Below are 21093 nucleotides of genomic sequence, written 5' to 3'. Positions count from 1 at the left end.
TACGACATAATTATCACGAAATTACGAGAAAACTATCGCGTAATTACGAGTTAAAACTTTTTTTTATCTCGTAAGTATCGCGTAATTACGAGAAAACTTTCTGGTAACTACGAGATAAAATTACATATATATATATAGGTATACAGATCATGATTACCTTTCGGGGCACCTGATGAAAGGCCCGTTTTTATTAGCTCACCTGACCAAAAGGGTCAAGTAATTTTTACCCATCACTAGGCGTCCGTCGTTCGTCGTCGTCCATTCTCCTCTGAAACCACTTGGGCAAATTGAACAAATTTGGCCTTAATCATTAAAAGGGTTTCTAGTTTAAAAAAATGTATCCAAAGACCCCGCCTGCCAAGCACGATAGCCACTATGGCTTAAAATAGAACATTGGGGGGGGGGGGGTAAATGTAGTTTATGGTTTATATTTCTGAAACTAAAGCATTTACAGAAAATATGATATGGTAAACATTTTCAGACTGATCAGATTTCCCGCTGTTTGGATGCTGCCCCTGAATTGGTAATTTTAATCATTATTTTAAAGTTTTTGGTTATTAACTTGAACTTTATGATAGATAGATATAAACTGTAGCAGCAAAAATATTAAGCCAAGTAAGATCTACAAATAAGTCAAATGACCAAAATTGTCAATTTACCCCTCGAGGAGTTATTGCTCTTTAATGTCATTTTTACAATAATCTTCTCCTCTTAACTTACTTGGCCAAATGAATTTTTGTCTCGTAATAAAGAGATAGTTTTCTCGTAATTACGCGATAATTATCTCGTAATTACGATATAAGAAAATGATTATCGCGTAATAACGTAAGATTTATCTCGTAATAACGAGATAAAACAATGAGAATCTCGTCATTACGCGATAGTTTTCCCGTAATTACGCCATGCTTATCTCGTAATTACGAGATAACAATCTTATCTTCTAATTACGTGATAGTCTACTCGTAATTACGCGATTATTATCTCGTAATTACGAGATAAAACAATGATTACTCGCTAGTTTGTTTTTTTGTGACCTTAATAGGCTGTCATAGGAATATGACAGTTATTATATATCCATTCGTTTAAACATTATATTTTGCCATTGCTCAAGGACTTTCCGTTCATGTATAATTGGTAATGACTCATCTGCCGACATAGACGAGATGGTTCGTAGTTATACAACACCTTAAATATCTATACACTTTTTGTTTGAATGTTTTGTAAAATCGTTAATCAAAGGCAAATAAGGTTAATTACAATTTTCATAATAATTGTAATACATAGAGTTATATCAAGTAAGATGCTGTTGAATATAGGACGGAAGCATCTTAAACAATGATCCTTATATCACAACATTTGAAAATATTTTACGATGCGTTGGATAACCTTTATCATGTTTATATCCGCCTTTTAATTATAAAAAAACAAATTTTCCCTTCTTTTATGATAACTTCACGTAATGTGGAGTCTCCGGAACGCTTCGGAGGATATAACGAGCAATTTGGAAAATTGAATTTCTCTTGTTTTTACGATTATGAAATATAAATTATTAAAAAAAAAAAAAACATTTCGGGAGATAACTTTTACAAACACAAATTTTCAGTTAAACAGAGTGTGTTTCAAAAAGTATAAACTATACAATATCATTTACACATTTTTAGCGACAACTTTTTAGCGAAAACAATATTGGTTACAAAGCTATTGTGAATAAAATATATAGTTAAATAGGAAATAAAGTCGTAGATACAAGTGTTATATATAAAATGTTATAATTTCTCTGTAATTCAAATACTCGGAACATCACCAAAAACAAACCAGCATTTCTCACATCTCATACTGGCTCAAAAATAACGAAATGATTTGACCTTATCAAGGAAAACGTACCAAATTTGCATTTTATCATGAAAATATAAATAACCACATAATAAATCAGCAATATTTTATTTGAGGATGAATTGTATAATACAAATGACAGCAATATTGAAAAAAAATTTCTTCAAGATTGTATCCACTTCAATTTAAAAACAAAACAACTCGTGATGGCGTCCGTAAAATTTACGAAGTGATGATTTCAACTTCATCATTTGGAACTCTTTGTTTAATAGCTTTTTTGACAGCAGCAACCCTCTATCAAGAAAATCATGATAGGAAATGCAAGCACGGGAATATCGTATCAATTGCGATATATATATGTTACAGTAAATAGGTGAAATTAGGAATTACACGTAATTACTAAACATTTCAGTAAATACCTGTAATTACTAGCCAATTTAGTAATTACATGTATTTACTAGTTGTTCCAGTGATTACTGGTATTCACTGATTTTCTTTGTCATTTTTACAGCTATTTACTAACTTGATATTTTTGTTTTAAAATGAAAGATATAATCCAAGATACAAAATAAGAAAGTAAAAGGGTAGGTATTTTAGGGCTGACTTAATTTAGGATTAATGAATATAAGGCACACCTTTATTGGTTGTGAATTGAAACTGAAAAATGGTTGTTTTAGAAGTATTGAAACTCCCTTAATATCATTTGCAGCATTCAAGACAATGATATCAATCCAAAATTGAGATATACATTTGTGAGAAGTTTATAGGCAACTTTGCCAGCTCTTTTTGATGATAAACATTTGATAATGCCTTTGGTTGAATAACTCTTAAAATCTCATAATTTCTTTATATTGCAATCTCCATCAGACATACGTACTCAGCTTACATTATTTGCTTTAATATTTTATATTAATCAATTAAATCAAAATCTATCATATTATGTCATTTTAACATATTTTTAATTAACTTTACATTATGTTTGAAAATTACATTGTAATTGTTCTGCTCATTTTGAGCGCCGTGATTGGCAAATAAAATATTTGTTGTTTGTTGTTGTTGTTGAATATAAACTTGCCCAATGACATAAGTCAAATTCCTTTTACAAAATAGTTTTATTTACGACTTCTTTTGTCAGACTATTGTGATAAAGCTGACATTCTTCACAAACAAATTTATACAATTTGATGGTGTTAAGAGTCACATTTTATATTTTTGTGTTTCTCTTTTTTATGAGTTTTTCAAGACCTCCAAACTCCAGCTTTTATACCTGCAACAAAATTTTATTATCGTTTTTATCTATATAAGAATGATCTTTTGTGGATTGAATAAGCCATTCCTTTTGATTTTCTTTCAATGTTGTCATTATGATTATGTTTCTTTTTGTCGAGCCTGCGACCTTTGTCGCAAAAGCGAGACACAGCAAACCATTCTGTCGTCAGCATCATCCACAAGTGTTCACTATGTGGTTAAAGGTCTTTAAATTTTGATAACTTTCTTAAATTATCCCGGATTTCTACAAAACGTGAACAGAAGCTTGACTATTATTATGAGATAATTTTCAAGAAGTAAATTTTGTGAAAATAAAATCAAGTTTTTCCGTATTTTACTTATAAATGGACTTATATGCCAGTTAACATTATATTCACATTCTGGTTAAAGTTTTTAAAATGTTGATAACTTTCTCAGAATATCCTGGATGTCTATCAAACTTGAACAGAAGCTTGTTTATGATCATAAGATAATATCCAGAAGTTAAGTTTGTAAACAAAAATCCCTTTTCGTATATTCCTTATAAATGGACTTGGTTTTTTTCCCCAGTTAACATTACATACACTCTGCGGTTAAAGTTTTTTTTAAACATTTATTTGAGTTCATAAACCATCCTGGATTTTAACCAAATTTGGACAGAAGCTTCTTACAACACTAGTCAAAAGATTTGATATTTTCCCCCATTTTTGTTGAGCCTGTGACTAACAGCTAAAGTAGGCGATATACTGGGTTCTGCGAAACCCTTACAATTTTAAATTTGAAGACATCAGTAACCTATATCCAACTGGGGGTGGAATTGAAGGTCACATTAATATGTATTCAATGAGGTCCAATTATTCACTTGCAAGTGCAAAAATCATCAGCCATGTTTCTCTGCTTATTTTAGTAAAATAGAACCAGATTGACTGCTAAAAGTGAATTATAATTTCACTATATAATTTTTTTAATGATTTAACTAACAAAAAAATCATATTTAATTTATTTTATATCTCGTAGCTAATACTCTTATAACAAAAAAGGTACATTTTAGGCTGATCACTTTTTAAGAGTACTCACTGATCTTCTATAGCTAGAATTACCATAATTTTTGATCAGCTTACTATTCTACAACATTGTTTTAACAGTTAGTAAATAGGTGTAAAAATTCATTTTAAAATTAGTAATTACTGGTAATAACTGGGCCTTTTCAGGAATTACTTGTATTTACTAAGTACATCACGGATTACATGTAATTCCTAAATTTTAGTAATTACATGTAATTCCTAATTTCACCTATTTACTGTAACATATATACACCGTATGCAGGTGCTGCTGGAATGTTGCTACTTAGATATGAAAAGTTCACAATTGGAAAGCTTAAATCATCTCTTTTGTCGTAAAGTTTTGTTTTCAACTGACCCTCATTGTCAATTTCTAGATTTAAGTCAAGATATGAGGCCGACAACTGTACCTGTTGTATCCTTTATCTCTAGTTCGATGGGATAGATGCTTTCAACAAAGTCACCAAATTTTGAATTATTTAGTGAAAGAACATCCTCTATATAGCGGAAAGTAGAGTTAAAGATATATCTAACTTCTTATCTTTCTTCCTAATAAGTTCCTGTATTAAGTCAGCCTCATAATAATAAAGAAACAAGTCGGCAAGAAGAAGGGCACAATTTGTTCCCATTGGAATGCCGACAGTCTGTTGAAAAACACGTCCGCCGAACGTAACAAATATGTTGTCAATCAAGATAATGTTATTTTTTTTTATAAAACAAAGCAATATCAACTCTTCAAATTTGTCTTTTAGTTTGGAATGTGGAATACTTGTGTAAAGTGTAGAAAAGTCCAATGTTTTAACACTAGTACAAGATGAAAGAGAGTTAGATTGTGTGTACTCTAAAAGATCTTTGGAATTTTTAAGTATCCACATCTGATCCACGCCACCTCTAGAATAGGCAGTTTTACAATAACTTTGAAGCCCATCTATTATTGCTGATAAAATAGATGTTAATAATTTAGAAAGAGGTTTCGTAGAGCACTTGGAAGACTCAGCAATATATCGTTGTGTGTAAGGACACTTAATATGTAGTTTGGGTATTCAATACAGCGATGGAAGATCCAGTTCTTCATCTTTGGTTGAAATTACAAAGGAACGTAGAACAGACCTACGATTATCCAGGATTTCCTCTTTGGTAAGTGTCGTGAGGGTATATGTTGAGTTTCCAAGTGAATTGTCAATACCTAGTTCTTTTATCAAGCAGTTAATGTAATGAGTTTTACACTCAAAAACGCTGTTGTTTGGGGCTTTATCTGCGGGGACAACAACATATTTGTCATGAAAGTAGGATAAGTGTTTTGCAACATTTTGGTCTTTAAAGATTGACGTAGCATGGGCATTGATAGACCCTTCAGTTTCTTAATTCTGATTTGTATCAACGACATAACTGTCTTAATCCATTCGGAAAGAGTGTCTACGTCTTCCTTCTCGCGCTTAGCCCATTACCTAGCAAAATCCTCGACTGAATCCATAAAAATTTTAAAGTTGTATTTCCAATGGATGGATTTAGGCTGACGATATTTCGGACGGAAAATGGAAATGTTATTAACAATTTTGAGGTCACCGGTAATAACGTGGCCAGCCGTATTATATGTGAATTGGGAACTAGCACAAGTGCAACCAGGAGGTTTAGACTTGAAGTCGTCAATATTGAGATCCTGCAAAACGTGTTTGTAATTGAAATTTTAGTTGTAATAGGTTTGGTATAGGTATAAGAAATGATTGGTACAGGATGGTCTTTGAAATAAGGAGTTATTTTCGATTGAACTAATTTGTGATGAAGGATAGTGCCTAAGTTGACGCCAACATGACCTTTGTTGCCAAAGGAATGCTTAAGGAAAGATCGTTTCTCTTTTTCATCTTTTCCAATGCGGACTGGCTTGAAAAGTTTTTGACTTGCAATATCCGAAATTATAGCTGTAAGTTTGTATTAGTTTGAATGAGGGTTTGTAACAGGGGTTTTCAAACACAAATTGAACAGTTAATTAAGTTTTGAAAGGGGTAATGAATAAAGTTTCGTGCGAATGTGATGAATACCTAACGGCTTTTGTATAAATGGCAGCAAGTCATTAATAGAGACATCATGCAGAGTAGGTGATGTATAATGACGATGACCATGACTGCGTCTACGTCGAGGAGTAGAGTTGAAAATATTCATCACATTCACCGAGCTACACGAAGGACTAGATAGAATACCTATACCTTCAATTTTGTCATAGCAACGATATGGTGTCGCAGTTCCCAATTGTCTAATCCAGTAGTCCTCTGTTTGTCTACGGAGAGGCATTGCAAGATTAGGATTGTTAGAGCTATGGTATATTTTTTCGATAATGCGAACTCTCATATAAAAGATCGAATGATCGGGCTGATTGAAATGCTGGTAAAAATGTCGTTTGCATTGTGGTTAATGTCTGATCTATGACCGCATATACGTTTGTTTAGCCTTCCTTTCATTTCACCGACGTATACCAATCCGCAAAGGTTGCACTCTAATCCGTAAACGACATTTATCGATTTACAATTCAGATCATTGTAACTTCTGGTAAAATATGACTTCTTGGTTAAATTGCTAGTGAATCCAGCATCTGTTATGAAAAAGTTTTGCAGCCTTTGGTCTCACATTTATAAATGCGACAGTGTTGTTTTGAGTCATCACAAATATCATTAAGTAATAGTAAAACAACATAACATAGTATCAGAGTTCCACATAAGACAGCTGTGGCTTTCCATACCATTCAAAAGTCGTCTGACAGTTTTAATGTACATTGACAATGTTGATTTTAATCATTTAAATTTTTGTTACATAAAAGTTTTCTCTCTTTATGTCGGTTTTCAAAACAGAAGACAAATTTGCATTTTTTAACCATATTTTATGTTTTAGTCATGTCAGCCATATGAATATTAGTTAGCATGCTAGGTCATCAGACACATTTTTGAAACAGTTAAATCAAATGCTAATTGTGACAAATTTTGTTAAATTAGGCCTGACTTTTTGTAGAAGTTAACGTACGACGATAGACGCCGGCCGCCAAGTGGTGAGCTACATATAAAAAAAGAAGTGTTCATGAGCAGGAGGGTTACAATTGCATTTGTTGTGTGACGTTTCGTCTCGACTATATATCAACATAAAAATATCAAGAGGAATGTAATTGCGTGTGTTTCGGCTGGAAGACTGTACATATTTTATTTCGCTGAAGAACACGTTCGTGATTTGTATTCGAATCATGGACAGAACGGCGGATCAGGTGGTTTATGTTTCAAGGTACCAGTGGCTATCCTTTGCAATACTGATCATTCCCAATCATCAGTTGGAGACTTTATTACCGCTCTAAGCAAAAACGACAACTTCTTCATCGTGTTCATATCGGACAGAATATATCGTTAACATGCTAATTTCAAAATTCTGTGGTTTAATAGTAGGAAAGAAAACATCGTTATTAATTTGATGTTCAATATGTTGCCTCGAAAATGGACATCATTCTTCTCATTTGGTGTTAAAATAAACAAAATGTGTAACTGAGAAATGTGAGTGTTAGCAACATGACAAAGTCTAAATGTCTTGTTATATAATTATTTTTTACTTAACGCCGTTACATATTTGAAACTGAACACGTTAGGCTAGTGACATTTTGCAAACAAAGCCTCTTAGGTAATGACTTTAATACACCCACCTAACACACAGCTGTATTGTATATCACTCAAAAACTTATTTTCTGCACTTTCTGTTCTTTCTGGTGAAAAAATTCTACAGTGCAATTTCCGTTAAATCAAGGTCAAAAATAGAATAAACATTTCAAATGTTTGCGATAATTAAACAAAAAACCATTTTCATGTCCTTGTTCGATAAAGATTTCAGAAAGATCATATGTTCATATTAAACATGATACACTTTATCTTGTTAATTATTCTAAAGAAAGCTGTTTGACTGTTTTCACCATAAGCTTTTGAAACATAAATGCAGATTGTGTAGTTTACAACATTTCTACCAGATGTGTTAATGAATACATGACAGGTTGAATATCTTCCTGACTTTATAATATCATTATCGGGTTTTAAATAGTGTTCGTTTGTATATGTTGGTGCTGTGTTGTGTTGACTGTTGGTCGTCTTTTGGACTTTCATGTTATGTAAGGTTCTTTGATGCTGGATTTGAGACCATAAAATTGAGAATGGAAATGGGAATGTGTCAAAGAGACAACAACTCGACCAAATAAAAAAACAACAGCAGAAGGTCACCAACAGGTCTTCAATGTAGCGAGAAATTCCCGCACCCGGAGGCGTCCTTCAGCTGGCCCCTAAACAAATATATACTTGTTCAGTGATAATGAACGCCATACTAATTTCCAAAGTGTACACAAAAAACTAAAATGAAAATAATACAAGACTAACAAAGGCTAGAGGCTCCTGACTTGGGACAGGCGCATAAATGCGGCGGGGTTAAACATGTTTGTGAGATCTCAACCCTCCCCCTATACTTCTAATCAATGTAGAAAAGTAAACGCATAACAATACGCACATTAAAATTCAGTTCAAGAGAAGTCCGAGTCTGATGTCAAAAGATGTAACCAAAGAAAATAAACAAAATGACAATAATACATAAATAATAACAGACTACTAGCAGTTAACTGACAAGCCAGCTCCAGACTTCAATTAAACTGACTGAAAGATTATGATTTCATCATATGAACATCAGGCACAATCCTTCCCGTTAGGGGTTTATTATCATACCATCATAACATATATGAGAAGAACATAACCCGTGTCATGCCAACAACTGTTTTTAGAATAAATGTGTTTAGTTCCGACGCAAAGACCTTATCAGTGACTCAATATTAACGCCAAAATATGCAATCTTTAATGACTTGACAACAGTATCGTAATTATATCCTTTCTTAATAAGTCTTTTCAGAGGTTTTGTAAGTTTCTGAGGTGAATACTGACACCTTTGTGCTTTATAAAGAATATTTCCATAAAAAATTGGATGTGAAATACCTGAACGTATAAGAAGTCTGCATGTTGAGCTATATTTACGAATGATGTCTTTATACCGATGATAAAATTTAGTAAATGTTTTGACAAGTTTGTGATATCGAAAACCCTTGTGTAATAATTTTTCAGTAATACATAAATTTCTCTCGTTAAAATCTAAAACATTGGTACATACACGAGCGAATCGTACAAGTTGAGATATATACACACCGTAAGATGGTGATAAGGGAACGTCACCATCTAAAAACGGATAATTAACGATAGGAAATGAAAAATCATCCCTTTTATCATAAATTTTAGTATTCAGCTTTCCGTTAGTGATATAGATATCAAGATCGAGGAAAGGGCAGTGGTCATTGTTAGTATTAGCTTTATTTAAAGTAAGTTCAGCAGGATAAATTTCACTAATATACATACTGAAGTCGTCATTATTGAGAGCCAAAATATCATCCAAATGTCTAAAAGGATCATTAAATTTGCATGATTTGTTTATCAGATGTTGTTTCGATGGGTCTTTGCTTATTTTTGTCATAAATTGTAACTCATAACAATACAAAAAGAGGTCCGCAATAAGTTAGTCCCCATTGGAATTCCGATAATCTGACGATATACGGAATCCCCAAAGCGAACAAAAATGTTATCTAGTAAAAATTCAAGGGCATATATAGTATCAAAGTATGTCCAATTAACATGATAGTTTTTTTGTTTATTGCTACTAAAAAATGACCTTAAAGAGTTTGAACATATATATTCACATTCTGATTTTTTGAATGCCCATTTAATTAGGTGTGTGAATTTTTTCTTAATGAGAATTTGAGGCAATGTGGTATACAGGGTAGAAAAATCAAAACTTTGAACAGATTCAAAATCACCAATATAAGCATGCAATTTATCAAGTACTTCCAACGAGTTTTTGACACTCCAAACGTAATTTATTCCACTATTTTCGAAGGCCTTATTTGAACAATTTTTATCAGGTTTTTAATTTTACCAAGTGTGCTCGTAATAAGAATAGACAATTTAGAATTTGAACAATGGCTTGAAGACGAAATAAATCTATATTTGTAAGGGGTTTTGTGTAGCTTCGGAAGCCAATACATAGTTGGAATTTTCAATGTATTTGGCTCTGCTTGTAAAGCGGTGGCTAAAATTTTATATTTGTTACAGATTTCGTTTTCTGAAAATGGAGTCAGTTAGAATGTTGGTGAATTGGTGATTTCCTTTTTCAGAACCTCAATGTAAAATTTCAGTCAAACAATAATAATATTATTAGCAGCTTTATCGGCCGGGACGAAAACAAATTCCTTGACTAGTTCTTTTAGTTTATGTTTGATACGAGAAATAGGTTTATTGTGGTTATTGTTAATAGTAAAATGTTCTTTAAAATGCTGAATACGTATATCAACTATCTTCATTACTGAATTAAAAAAAGAGTCTAAAGATGTTTTGTCAGCTTTTTCCCGTTTTATCCATTTCATACAGTAGGTATGGAGCGAGTCGTGGATGATATTACGACACTCATTCCAATTAATAATTGACGGGGGACGATATTTAGGTCCTTTACTGAGGAATGATTTTAACTCTCGGTCTTGAACGATGTTAAGATCTCCTGTTATAACATGGGAAATGGGTCCATAAATATATTCGGAATTACTGCAATTACATGAAGTAGGTGTATTTTCACTGATATTAACATCTTTACACAATTGACTATAATTAAACACAAATTTCCGGGTAGATTTCTTGTAAATATAACAAATAAGAGGTAGCTCAGTATTGTCAAAATATCCAGGAATTTGTTCTTTAACAGAATGGTCGTTAAATATACCCTTGTTATCATTTTACATTTGAAAAGCTTAGTTTCACTGATGAATATTGACAAAACAACAGTCTCGCAGTAAAGTAAAGAGGGCTAACGGCCATTATACAAATATTTTGCAAAAACAAGTTAAGTTGCTCACGGGGACATATAAACAATCTGTAATCATGACACATTCACCCTCACTATTTAAACTCTCATAACTTAAAGAAAGGCGGAAGATATCAATGGGACATTAAAACGTATACCTAAAAACGGATAAAGACCGAAAGCAAAACAAAGGTATACAAAACAAAACATATAAGGAATAAGACTGAGCAACACAGACTCCGCCAAAAACTGGGGGTAAACTCAAAGGGTGAAGAAGGTTAAATGCATGTGACACACATCTTGTGAATTCTATGATTATTTATCCGGTGATAAGTTTAATTTGGTAGTTCACATTCGAGGCAGAAAAGGTACCAGTCTTGTATTACAACTCCAGTTTCCGGTGCATGTCAAAACATGGAGGGAAACAAAATAGTGCATTTTTTTCTGAATTTTTTTCTGAACTCAATTTCTTCTGTTTGATTATAGGTTTATGCTGAATTGAAACATATATATAGACTTTAAACAAAATCTTGCATTTCTTGGGGATATCAATCCAGGAAAGTGGAAGGATATCATGTTTACTGGAAGTGGTGCAGCCTAGTAAAAATAGCAAACAGAAAAAAAATGTTTTGACTTCAGGATTGCGTAACTTTTTATTCTTCGTGGCAACACTCCCTTTTTTTTCGATTAAATCACAGTTTCACATTAGTACATACATGATATGAACATGAAATTTTTTTTCTATGTAGCATTTTTTATTTTTTTATTTTCAAAGATCAGCTGTTTAGCATGTAAGCCTATGGAGCAGTCAATTACAAGACTGCAACCAAAAGACAGGATTGCAGTTACGACGATTTAGATAATAGATCTTTATCTATGTGATTAGCTTTAGCCCTACAAATAAATTGTTCTCGAGCATCATCAAACGCGATATTATTTGTAGAAATGCACAGCTAGTGACAAACATTTGGTACCGTTAATGTGTATAGTACGCAACCGTCGTCAACTGTGGATCAGATTTTCCCATAAAGGTAAACCAACTCGTAACGGCGTCCATTTATTTCCGAAGGGATGATTTTAACTTTGCATAATGAAGTACGGTTGAGTAGCTTCCTTGTGAGCAGCAACCCACTATCAAGAAAATCATAATAGTAAATGCAAGCTCTAGAATAACTTATCAACTTATACTCCATATGCAGGCGCTACTGCAATGTTGCTGATAAAAATGGCAAGAACACAAATGTGAAGGTGATTCCGTTTCTTGTGTCGTGAACTTAATTAGTTTTGTCTATATTTGTTTGTGGTTGAAATTGTAAAGATAAAACGTAGTTTCCCTACATTGATGCCTATAATTTAATAACAAAGCAAACAATAGTCAAGAGATGCTTAATTCAGTCTAACAGTTACAATGCGGATATATTTTTCACGTTAAATGTTTTCACATTCTTAAGTATTTTGTTCCTTCAATCTTATATTGGCCACGTACCATGTTTAAAAGGAAGAAGTGTTTAAACGCTGTGTTTCCTCAGATGGCGGTATTTCGGGTTACTGTATGAGTTGTTATAATTTGCTGTTAGGTTAGTAGTAATAATAATTATAAAAAAATGATGATGTCAAAAACTTCCTTAACTCTTATGACAGGGTTTTACTTAGTATTTAGTGATAAGCAACTGCTTTAGAAACAAGAACTTTGGTTTACGATCATTGTGTTACTACAATTTCAGAAAACGTGTGCTTTCTATCAAAAACACGCTTTAAAAATGTAAAAAAGCGTTTGACTATTTATATAAAGATTATGTTATTCTTACAACCTTCAATACGGGGAGTTATCATACAAAACTACGCTTTCAAGGAACAAAATCCTAACTCATGTTTTACTCGTTATATCCGTAACAGACAAACCAACCTTACCAGGGTGTATGCAGGTAACTAGAAGACCACGCTACCAAAGAACGGACACCAGTAATAACGTGTGTTTCCTTTATACTTGTACATTTTAATAAATACATGCTTATCGCAACGCACTGAGTTACCATTTTCTACATTTAAAAATGTCTGTACCAAGTCAGGAATATGACAGTTCTTGTCCATTCGTTTTTTATTTGTTTTGTCGTTTGATTTTGCCATGTGATTATGGACTTTCCGGTGTGGATTTTCCTCTGAGTTCAGTATTTTTGTGATTTTACTTTTTACACAGATTTATAATTTTACACTTAGGCCCGACCGTTCTGTTTTCGTTACAATACGATGCATGATGCGTAATGTATTAAAGAAATCATACTCACACCAAATGACAATGGATTTGTTTTCTGATCTGACAGTTTGACCTTGACCATTGACAGCTGTACAGTATATGACTTTCCCGTCGTCAGATTTGATTCCAGTGTACGTAAGCTCACTAGACGATCTACATTTCTCCTTATTACAATTCGCATCGGGCTGAGGAGTAGCGAAACCAGTAATGTTGTCTGTAGATTTATACCATTGTATCCTTGATGATGGTCTACCTGCATTTGTTGTACATGTGAAGGTTTTACTTCTGTTCAATATAATACCTGGTGGATTATCATCCATTGGGTTTGTTGTAATGTATACTTGTGTAATTGGAACTGAAATATAGCATTTAAACATGTATATTCAAAGCTGAAAAGCAATCAATGACAAAATGTATGTTATTGGTATTTGATATACTCAAAGCTTTGCGTACACACTTATGAATAACAACTGAAGGTATTTAATGAATCTGGTATTCTACATCCAGTTTAGAAAACCTGTATTACTCCTTACCGCTTTATTTCATGGTTGTAAACCTATGATTAAAAGGCATATTATGCATTATAACTTACCTAATCAAATAAATTACAAACGCTTGATAGTATGACTGAACCTTTTCAACAAGTAAACATGAAACCTTGAGAACTAAGCGTATTCGATACAGGCATGGACTAAGGCACCAAACGTTAACTTAGTCCATACTTGCATGGACTAAGTCTGCTTGAAAAATATAAACATTTTAAATGTCTATGTACTGTTGGTTTAGCTCATACATGCACGGGCAACGTCTGTTGTGCTAGTCCATGCAAGCAATATTTAATATCTTGTTGAATTTGATATGGTAACTCGTTGAATGTGTTTCTCTATTTCAATTCTACGATTTGATATTCTATAATTAACGTCGTCGAATACTGACTGATGTGTTATTGAAGATCGTTTAAGCTGAGCACTTATTCAGTATTATTTGTCTTTACGCCAATTTTCATCGTTTTTTTTTTATTACAGAACAGTAAATATCTGCCTTCACCTAGAGATTTTTGTTCCAACAGATTTGCGGTATTCATCGCTAGTGGTAAACTATTTAGCATCAGGAGCAAACCCGTAATAAAATCATTATTAATTCAATGAATTATTTACACTACATATTTCTAAATTGTTTCTTTATTTCTTTATTGCATTGCACATTATATCTACAATGTCTGAAAAAAATACGTACAACGACTCTTCACACAAAATATCTTGAGAGTGAAAATACTTGTAGGCGTACACATTTTAGTGATTTACGAGTTATTTTAATTGTACGGTGTTCAATGAAAAACAAATCGCTTTTGTTTATCACACACTAGTATACATTAATACAATTAAACGGCTATGATGTCAATAGAAACCTTAGGTGGACAATAAACATGCGATAGTTTAACATATGTTATTGTCCAACTTAGTAACGTCCACTCCAATACGCACATGCATATACACTTGAATGAACATTACATATATCTTACTTTAACCTATTATTATTTTAGCATGACCATATTGACGATATACAAAATAAATTCTATATAAATTTGAAGAATAGAATGAATGGACATTTTCAACTTAAAATAACTAATTGAATGCGTCTATGTTTAGAATATCAAATAAATAAAAAAAAACACACCTAAATTAACTGTGTAAAATGAATATGTGTTAGTGTACATGACAAGTAATAGTAATGTGTAATCAATTGATTAAAATGCAAATTACACACTCAAAGTTTATCATGCGATAATAGCCAGTACATAGGTGTGTTGCCATACAATCATACAGAAATCAACGTTATACTTTTAGAGACAGTGTATATTTTTTATTGCAACTATAACAATTATTCAAAATCATACATTTGTGTGAATTTTTAATTTGAACTGAACATTATGAAATTATTGTAGCGTTGTCGTTTTTGTATGGATTCGTGTTTGTCGATGTGTTATTTTGGTAGCGTAAATTACGTAAAATCCATATTCAAATGGCACAAAGAAAACAAACCACAACACAAAGTTTCAAATCAAATCACTATGTAATCTGTTAAATGTATATCAGTTTGACATAATACAACAGTTGAACAATAATCCTAATTCACTAACACAATATTACTCTCAACACTTCTAGCTTACAATCTCCACTCTATATATATTCTCCTCTTTTTATTCCTCTCTCCTCCCTGATCTCTCTCACACCCCCTTATATACATAATTACAGGCGGTACTCCGACGGTTCCAAAGATGGGGTACCGGGCGGTTCTAAGGATACCGGGCGGTACCTCAACGGTTCTAAAGATTGGCTACCGGGCGGTACCCTGACACTTTCAAAGATGGAGTTACCGGACGATACCCCGACGGTTCCAAAGATGAGATACCGGGCGGTTCTTAAGAAACCGGGCGGTGAATTTAAATTATATAGATACCGTTCAATTAAATGAAAATACTGGGCATTGCCCTATAGAAATGTGTAATTTAACCCTAATGTATTTAAAAGAAAGACATCTTACATAATAACAATTATACAGTCAAACTAAAATCGCTACAATCCCCCCAACTAGCAATTGAAATTCCTATTTCAATGTCGTATTAAACAAAACTAGGCTTCTTACTGTACAGTTACATATATATCCAAAACAATCTCAATAAAGTTCAACTCAAGTCAATGTTATATGTTCACTTCAACATGCATAATAAAGTTATGACAGCAGTTCCTAACTTTACTTTCAAATCACCAACATTAATAGCTGTGACGAACCCTGTATTCAATGTTTTATTAAAATAATTTCCAAGAGATTCCAATATTTTATTTTGAAGAATTGTCTGGTGGTTCCAATATTTTATTCATAAAAAAAATGTTCAGCGGTCCCAATGATTTATCCAAAGAATGGTCCTGCAGTTCCTTGATTGGTATCTGTTTCTCCGGTATGATTTCATGCATTCCCAACAATATATGTCCAGTTTCTCCATCAGGGTCAGCAAACACACAACAATTTTGCAGCAATACCCTTTTAAATTCATCGGCTTCTTTAATTGAAAGATTCTGTATACCGCTTTGGTACATCTTTTCCATATATTGAGGAAACAAACTATTAGACGAATTACGATACTCAACAATACCAAAAACATCTTCATTTTCATCTTCTACCTCAACATAATTGCCGATATTCAAAACTGGTACAAACACAGCAATATGTGTTCCTTTGAACAACATAATATCTTTACTGGTTGGGTTAAACAAACTTACATGCACCATACCTTGAGAAGAATTAAGATAGTCCATATTTTGTCATGAAATGGAATATTTCTGCCTCATATTTCTAAAAATAAGGAATCCCAGTCCCTTTGACATCGAATGGATTGAATAATACTTTCACCAAGTAAAATGATTTATTACTCCTGAAACAATAATTGGAAATTGAACACAAAATTCATCACATGATTATGTCATAACAGCAGCAGTTCTGAACTCTTTTAAATCACCACCAATAGTTGTGATGAATCTGGTATCTAATGGTCCTAGCATAGGTCTACTATCATACAAAATATTTCGTTGTCTTTGTGTTCCTCTCGCAGATAACAAACGCACCATCACTCAACCGCTTAGTAGGTGTTATGTGATACTCTGGAGTTAAATCTCGGTCTAATAAGTGATCCAAGTCAATCTCCATATCACCCCTTTCAGTTTGAGTGGAACGTGACGTCCTATGTTTACCCAAGTTACACTCCTTTAAACTTCTGCTAGGCTACCAGGTACCGTCGGTCGGAGCAGGGCCTATTGCTCCGACCGGTTGTTGTTTAACTGCTGGACGGTACCAATGCTATTCTGGGCGGTGTCTTCCTCTGGTACCGTCTGATTTGAAATGTTCTGATCGTTTGAATGTGTCCTACTCCAACATAACTCTGAGTGTCCTCTTTTTCTACAATTCGTACACTGTCTATATCTCTTATTTTTATATCTTCGGTTGTTCATAGGAACGTCTGAATATTTTTTTTCTTTGAATTCAGTTCATGAACATCATTTCCTTTTTCCGCTGTATATACATTATTTCTCATGTTAACCGTTTTCACATTTCCTTCATTCATTCGAAGACATTCTTCTTGCATGGCACTTGCAACAGCTTCCTGGAGAGTCCTAGGCTTAGTTCGCCTTATAAACATGCGGAACTCCTCCGACTCACCGCAAGCGTCAAGAAACGATCTGATACTATTTTCTTGGACAGGTTCTGGCTGAGTTGGGTATGCACGCCTGTACAAATCTTCAATAGATTGCCCCAAATCTCTAAACGATTCACCAGGTTTCCTTCTCCTTAGTTTTGCCTCTGCAAGATAGCTTTCTTTCATATTTGAATGTCCAAAACGTAACTCCATCTTATCTATTAAACTTTCCTTTCTCATTTGGGTATTTGAAGACAGTCCGTGCACGTATGTTTCTTCCTGTCCTCTTGAGGTAGTAAAGAACATCAACATGTATCCAAATAGTTTAAGTCTCTGATATTCCAACATTTATCTTCATTACGAATCTATAAAACTTCGTGTATGGCTATCCCACCGCTGCCACCATTTCGTTCATTTCGTTTGAGTTTATTACGTGTTCCATTCCGTGTTCCATTCCGTTTATTTACGACATAGAATGATAACAAGCGTGTTGTTAGGTAAAAGCGTGAAGTTAATAATTTCGTTTTAGAACGTTTACAGCGTGTGTGAACGATAATATCATTCTAAAACGAAAAGTAATTTGGTTCGTTTCACAGACAAATTTCGCATGTTATAATCACATTATCACATGTACTTTTCTTTATGAACAAAACCGACAACGACCACATGATGGTCACTGGCTCAGGTCTGAATAGACCGTCTAATAAAATTAAATGATGTGAAATTTTGTTAAACCATTTTGGTTCGCAGTATAGTCACTAAAAACTTGTTGAGACATGGAAATATTATATTTTACTTCTATATTGAGATTGAATGTATTCACAGATATAGAAAGATGTGGTGTGAGTGCCAATGAGACAACTCTCCATCCAAATAACAATTTAAAAAGTAAACCATTATAGGTTAAAGTACGGCCTTCAACACGGAGCCTTGGCTCACACCGAACAACAAGCTATAAAGGGCCCCAAACAGGTTCATTATCTATTTTTATTTGGTAAAAAGGATGTTTAAAAATATCATTATCTTAAAGTGTATTACACACATGGCCTACTGGATATGCCGAGTTGCAGCTATGGCTGTCTAAGTATTTTACAATAAAACAAATGTAGAAAATTGCAGTATGGTAGATTATATATTCTTCTTTCTATTTTAAATAATTAAAAGTAAATGCTAAATAAAATGTATCTACGATTGCATAAAACATAGCGACAATAATTCTGTAAGTCTGTGTTTCATTTAATTGAACAAGCTAGATCTTCTTTTTTTTTAATTCAGTTACTGTTATCTTTCTGTTATAGGAAAGTATTTTTTTATATATCATAAATATCACGCATATGAAACAAGTATATGCAGCCTTGTGCTTGAGTTTAGTGGACTATTAATAATAACATATTTCTTTAAGGCTAAAATTACTTAGAACTTAGAACTTTAGAACTCTAGACAGTTTATACTGTAACAAGAGGCAGACAAATGATACAAACAATAATTTACAATGGCAAACAAGATAGAAAGAAATATACATACATATAAAAAAGAAGATGTGGTATGATTGCCAATGAGACAACTATCCACAAGAGACCAAAATAACACAGACATTAACAACTATAGGTCACCGTACGGCCTTCAACAATGAGCAAATCCCATACCGCATAGTCAGCTATAAAATGCCTCGATATGAGAATGTAAAACAATTCAAACGAGAAAACTAACGGCCTTATTTGTATAAAAAAAAATGAACGAAAAACAAATATGTTACATATAAACAAACGACAACTACTGAACTACAGGCTCCTGACTTAGGCCAGGCACATACATAAATACTGCGGCGGGGTTAAACATGTTAGCGGGATCCCAACCCTCCCCATAACCTGGGAGAGTGGTATAACAGTACAACATAAGAAAGAACTATAAAAATCATTTGAAAAAGGCTTAACTCATCAGATGGACAAAAATACAAGGGGACGTGACCGGGTACTTGTACATCCCGACAACAAAAAGACACTATGAACAGATCTGAGAGTACTCACATAATACATAGTTCATTATACCTAATTCTCTGTACAAAAGTATACACATACATAACACGTGATAATCATTCAAAGCTATAATAATGGGATCTGAGATCGCCAGTCGAATACATGTAAGTGGTGATAATATATTAGAATTATAGATATTTCATAAGTTTCTTGATAAAAATAGACAAGTTATTTAAGACTTTTACATTACATAAAGACATCAAACCTTTCATTTTATATTCTGAAGGATTAACAATATAGTAATTTTGGATATATGCACGTCTTACTTTTTTCGACATACAAATGAAACAATTATTAATTATACAATTATTTTTGCAAAAGTACATAGTCTTTCCTATGATACAGATACAGATTGTTATTTAAAAACATATCGATTTTTTATTGGTCTGGTAGAGAAGGTAACATTAAAAAAATTGTCAGCCTCTCAGCCATATGATAGTGTAAATTAACACCCTCGTATTAGCCAATCAAAATATGGCAAATATAATAAAACAACATGAATATGTTATCGTGGAATTTTTTAACTTAAAATATTCGATACATTTGATACACCGATATGATAATTAGCCTGCCAAGCTTTCAGTGGCCGATAGTACCTTTCCTCGTCAGTGTTTACCAAACATTCATAACGCAGCACATGATATGTAAGGCAATAAGATGGATTATTACATATCATATTAAGAAGTTATTAATACAGGTGTAAAACCGTATTCTCACCATGTAAAAAAGCAACCCCATAAGAATTCACAACATGAAATAAAGTGTGCAAATGACGTCACAATACTGACGTCACAGTATTGTGACATGATGTAAGCATCATTTTCATCATGTCATAGTAGTTTCTCCTCATAAAGCCCTAGTCACAACGAGCCCATGACACATCGATGCAGCGCCACGACATGCAATTTCGTCAAATCGCTGGTCATCTGTGATCGTTGTACGATTCGGCGGGAATGTCAATAGAATTGTCCCATCTCCCGTTACAGTGACGACATTATCATTGTCGTCTCCAACAGTTTTCGAATCATAATATGTTTCAGCTTGTGTAGGGGGTCCTCCGATTGCTTATCATTATCCACGTTTACTGCTACTATCTTTCGGGTGGGTTTTTTTCGGAGAATCCTGGTATAAATTTACTGAACAAGTATAATGTACAATTAAAAACCAATTGTTCAGAGAACAATTGCAGGTCTTTCCACCAAAAACAATGAAAGTTTTAAAATTAAGTTTAAAATGTCATTTCAATCGTTAAATGATAGCTTATTGTACGCTGATTCCAAAAATATATGGTTTCTGTACTTTTTTTTAAATAAAGGAGATGATTTGTTACTTCCTGTTTGACAGATGTTACTTTTGATAATATTTAAATATTTAGTTGACAATGATTCCAAAAATATCTGGTTCTATATACTTTTATATTAATAAAGTACCAAAAAGTAGCTACTTCCGGTTTACACAAGGTCACTTCCGGGTTTTTTTCAAGGTTAAATGGTTTAATACCTTTTTGCCAAAAGTCTCATGGCTCTATCCTGTATACAAGTGAGGTTAAAGCAAAGGTCAAAATCTAGA

The 21093-nt window shown here is 33.1% G+C and overlaps 1 protein-coding gene across 1 annotated transcript in view; it reads right to left on the bottom strand.

The window, feature by feature from the left end:
• Positions 1-21093, bottom strand: part of LOC134722393 (hemicentin-1-like) — a 110638-nt gene that overhangs the window by 26987 nt on the left and 62558 nt on the right. Inside the window, exon 3 of the mRNA XM_063586012.1 lies at positions 13328-13651. Coding sequence (XP_063442082.1) covers positions 13328-13651 — 324 coding nt within the window. The remainder of the gene's footprint in view (positions 1-13327; positions 13652-21093) is intronic.

This window comes from Mytilus trossulus, chromosome 6 (genome assembly GCF_036588685.1).
Source record: "Mytilus trossulus isolate FHL-02 chromosome 6, PNRI_Mtr1.1.1.hap1, whole genome shotgun sequence".
NCBI lineage: Eukaryota > Metazoa > Mollusca > Bivalvia > Mytilida > Mytilidae > Mytilus > Mytilus trossulus.
This window is presented reverse-complemented; position numbering and strand designations above follow the sequence as displayed.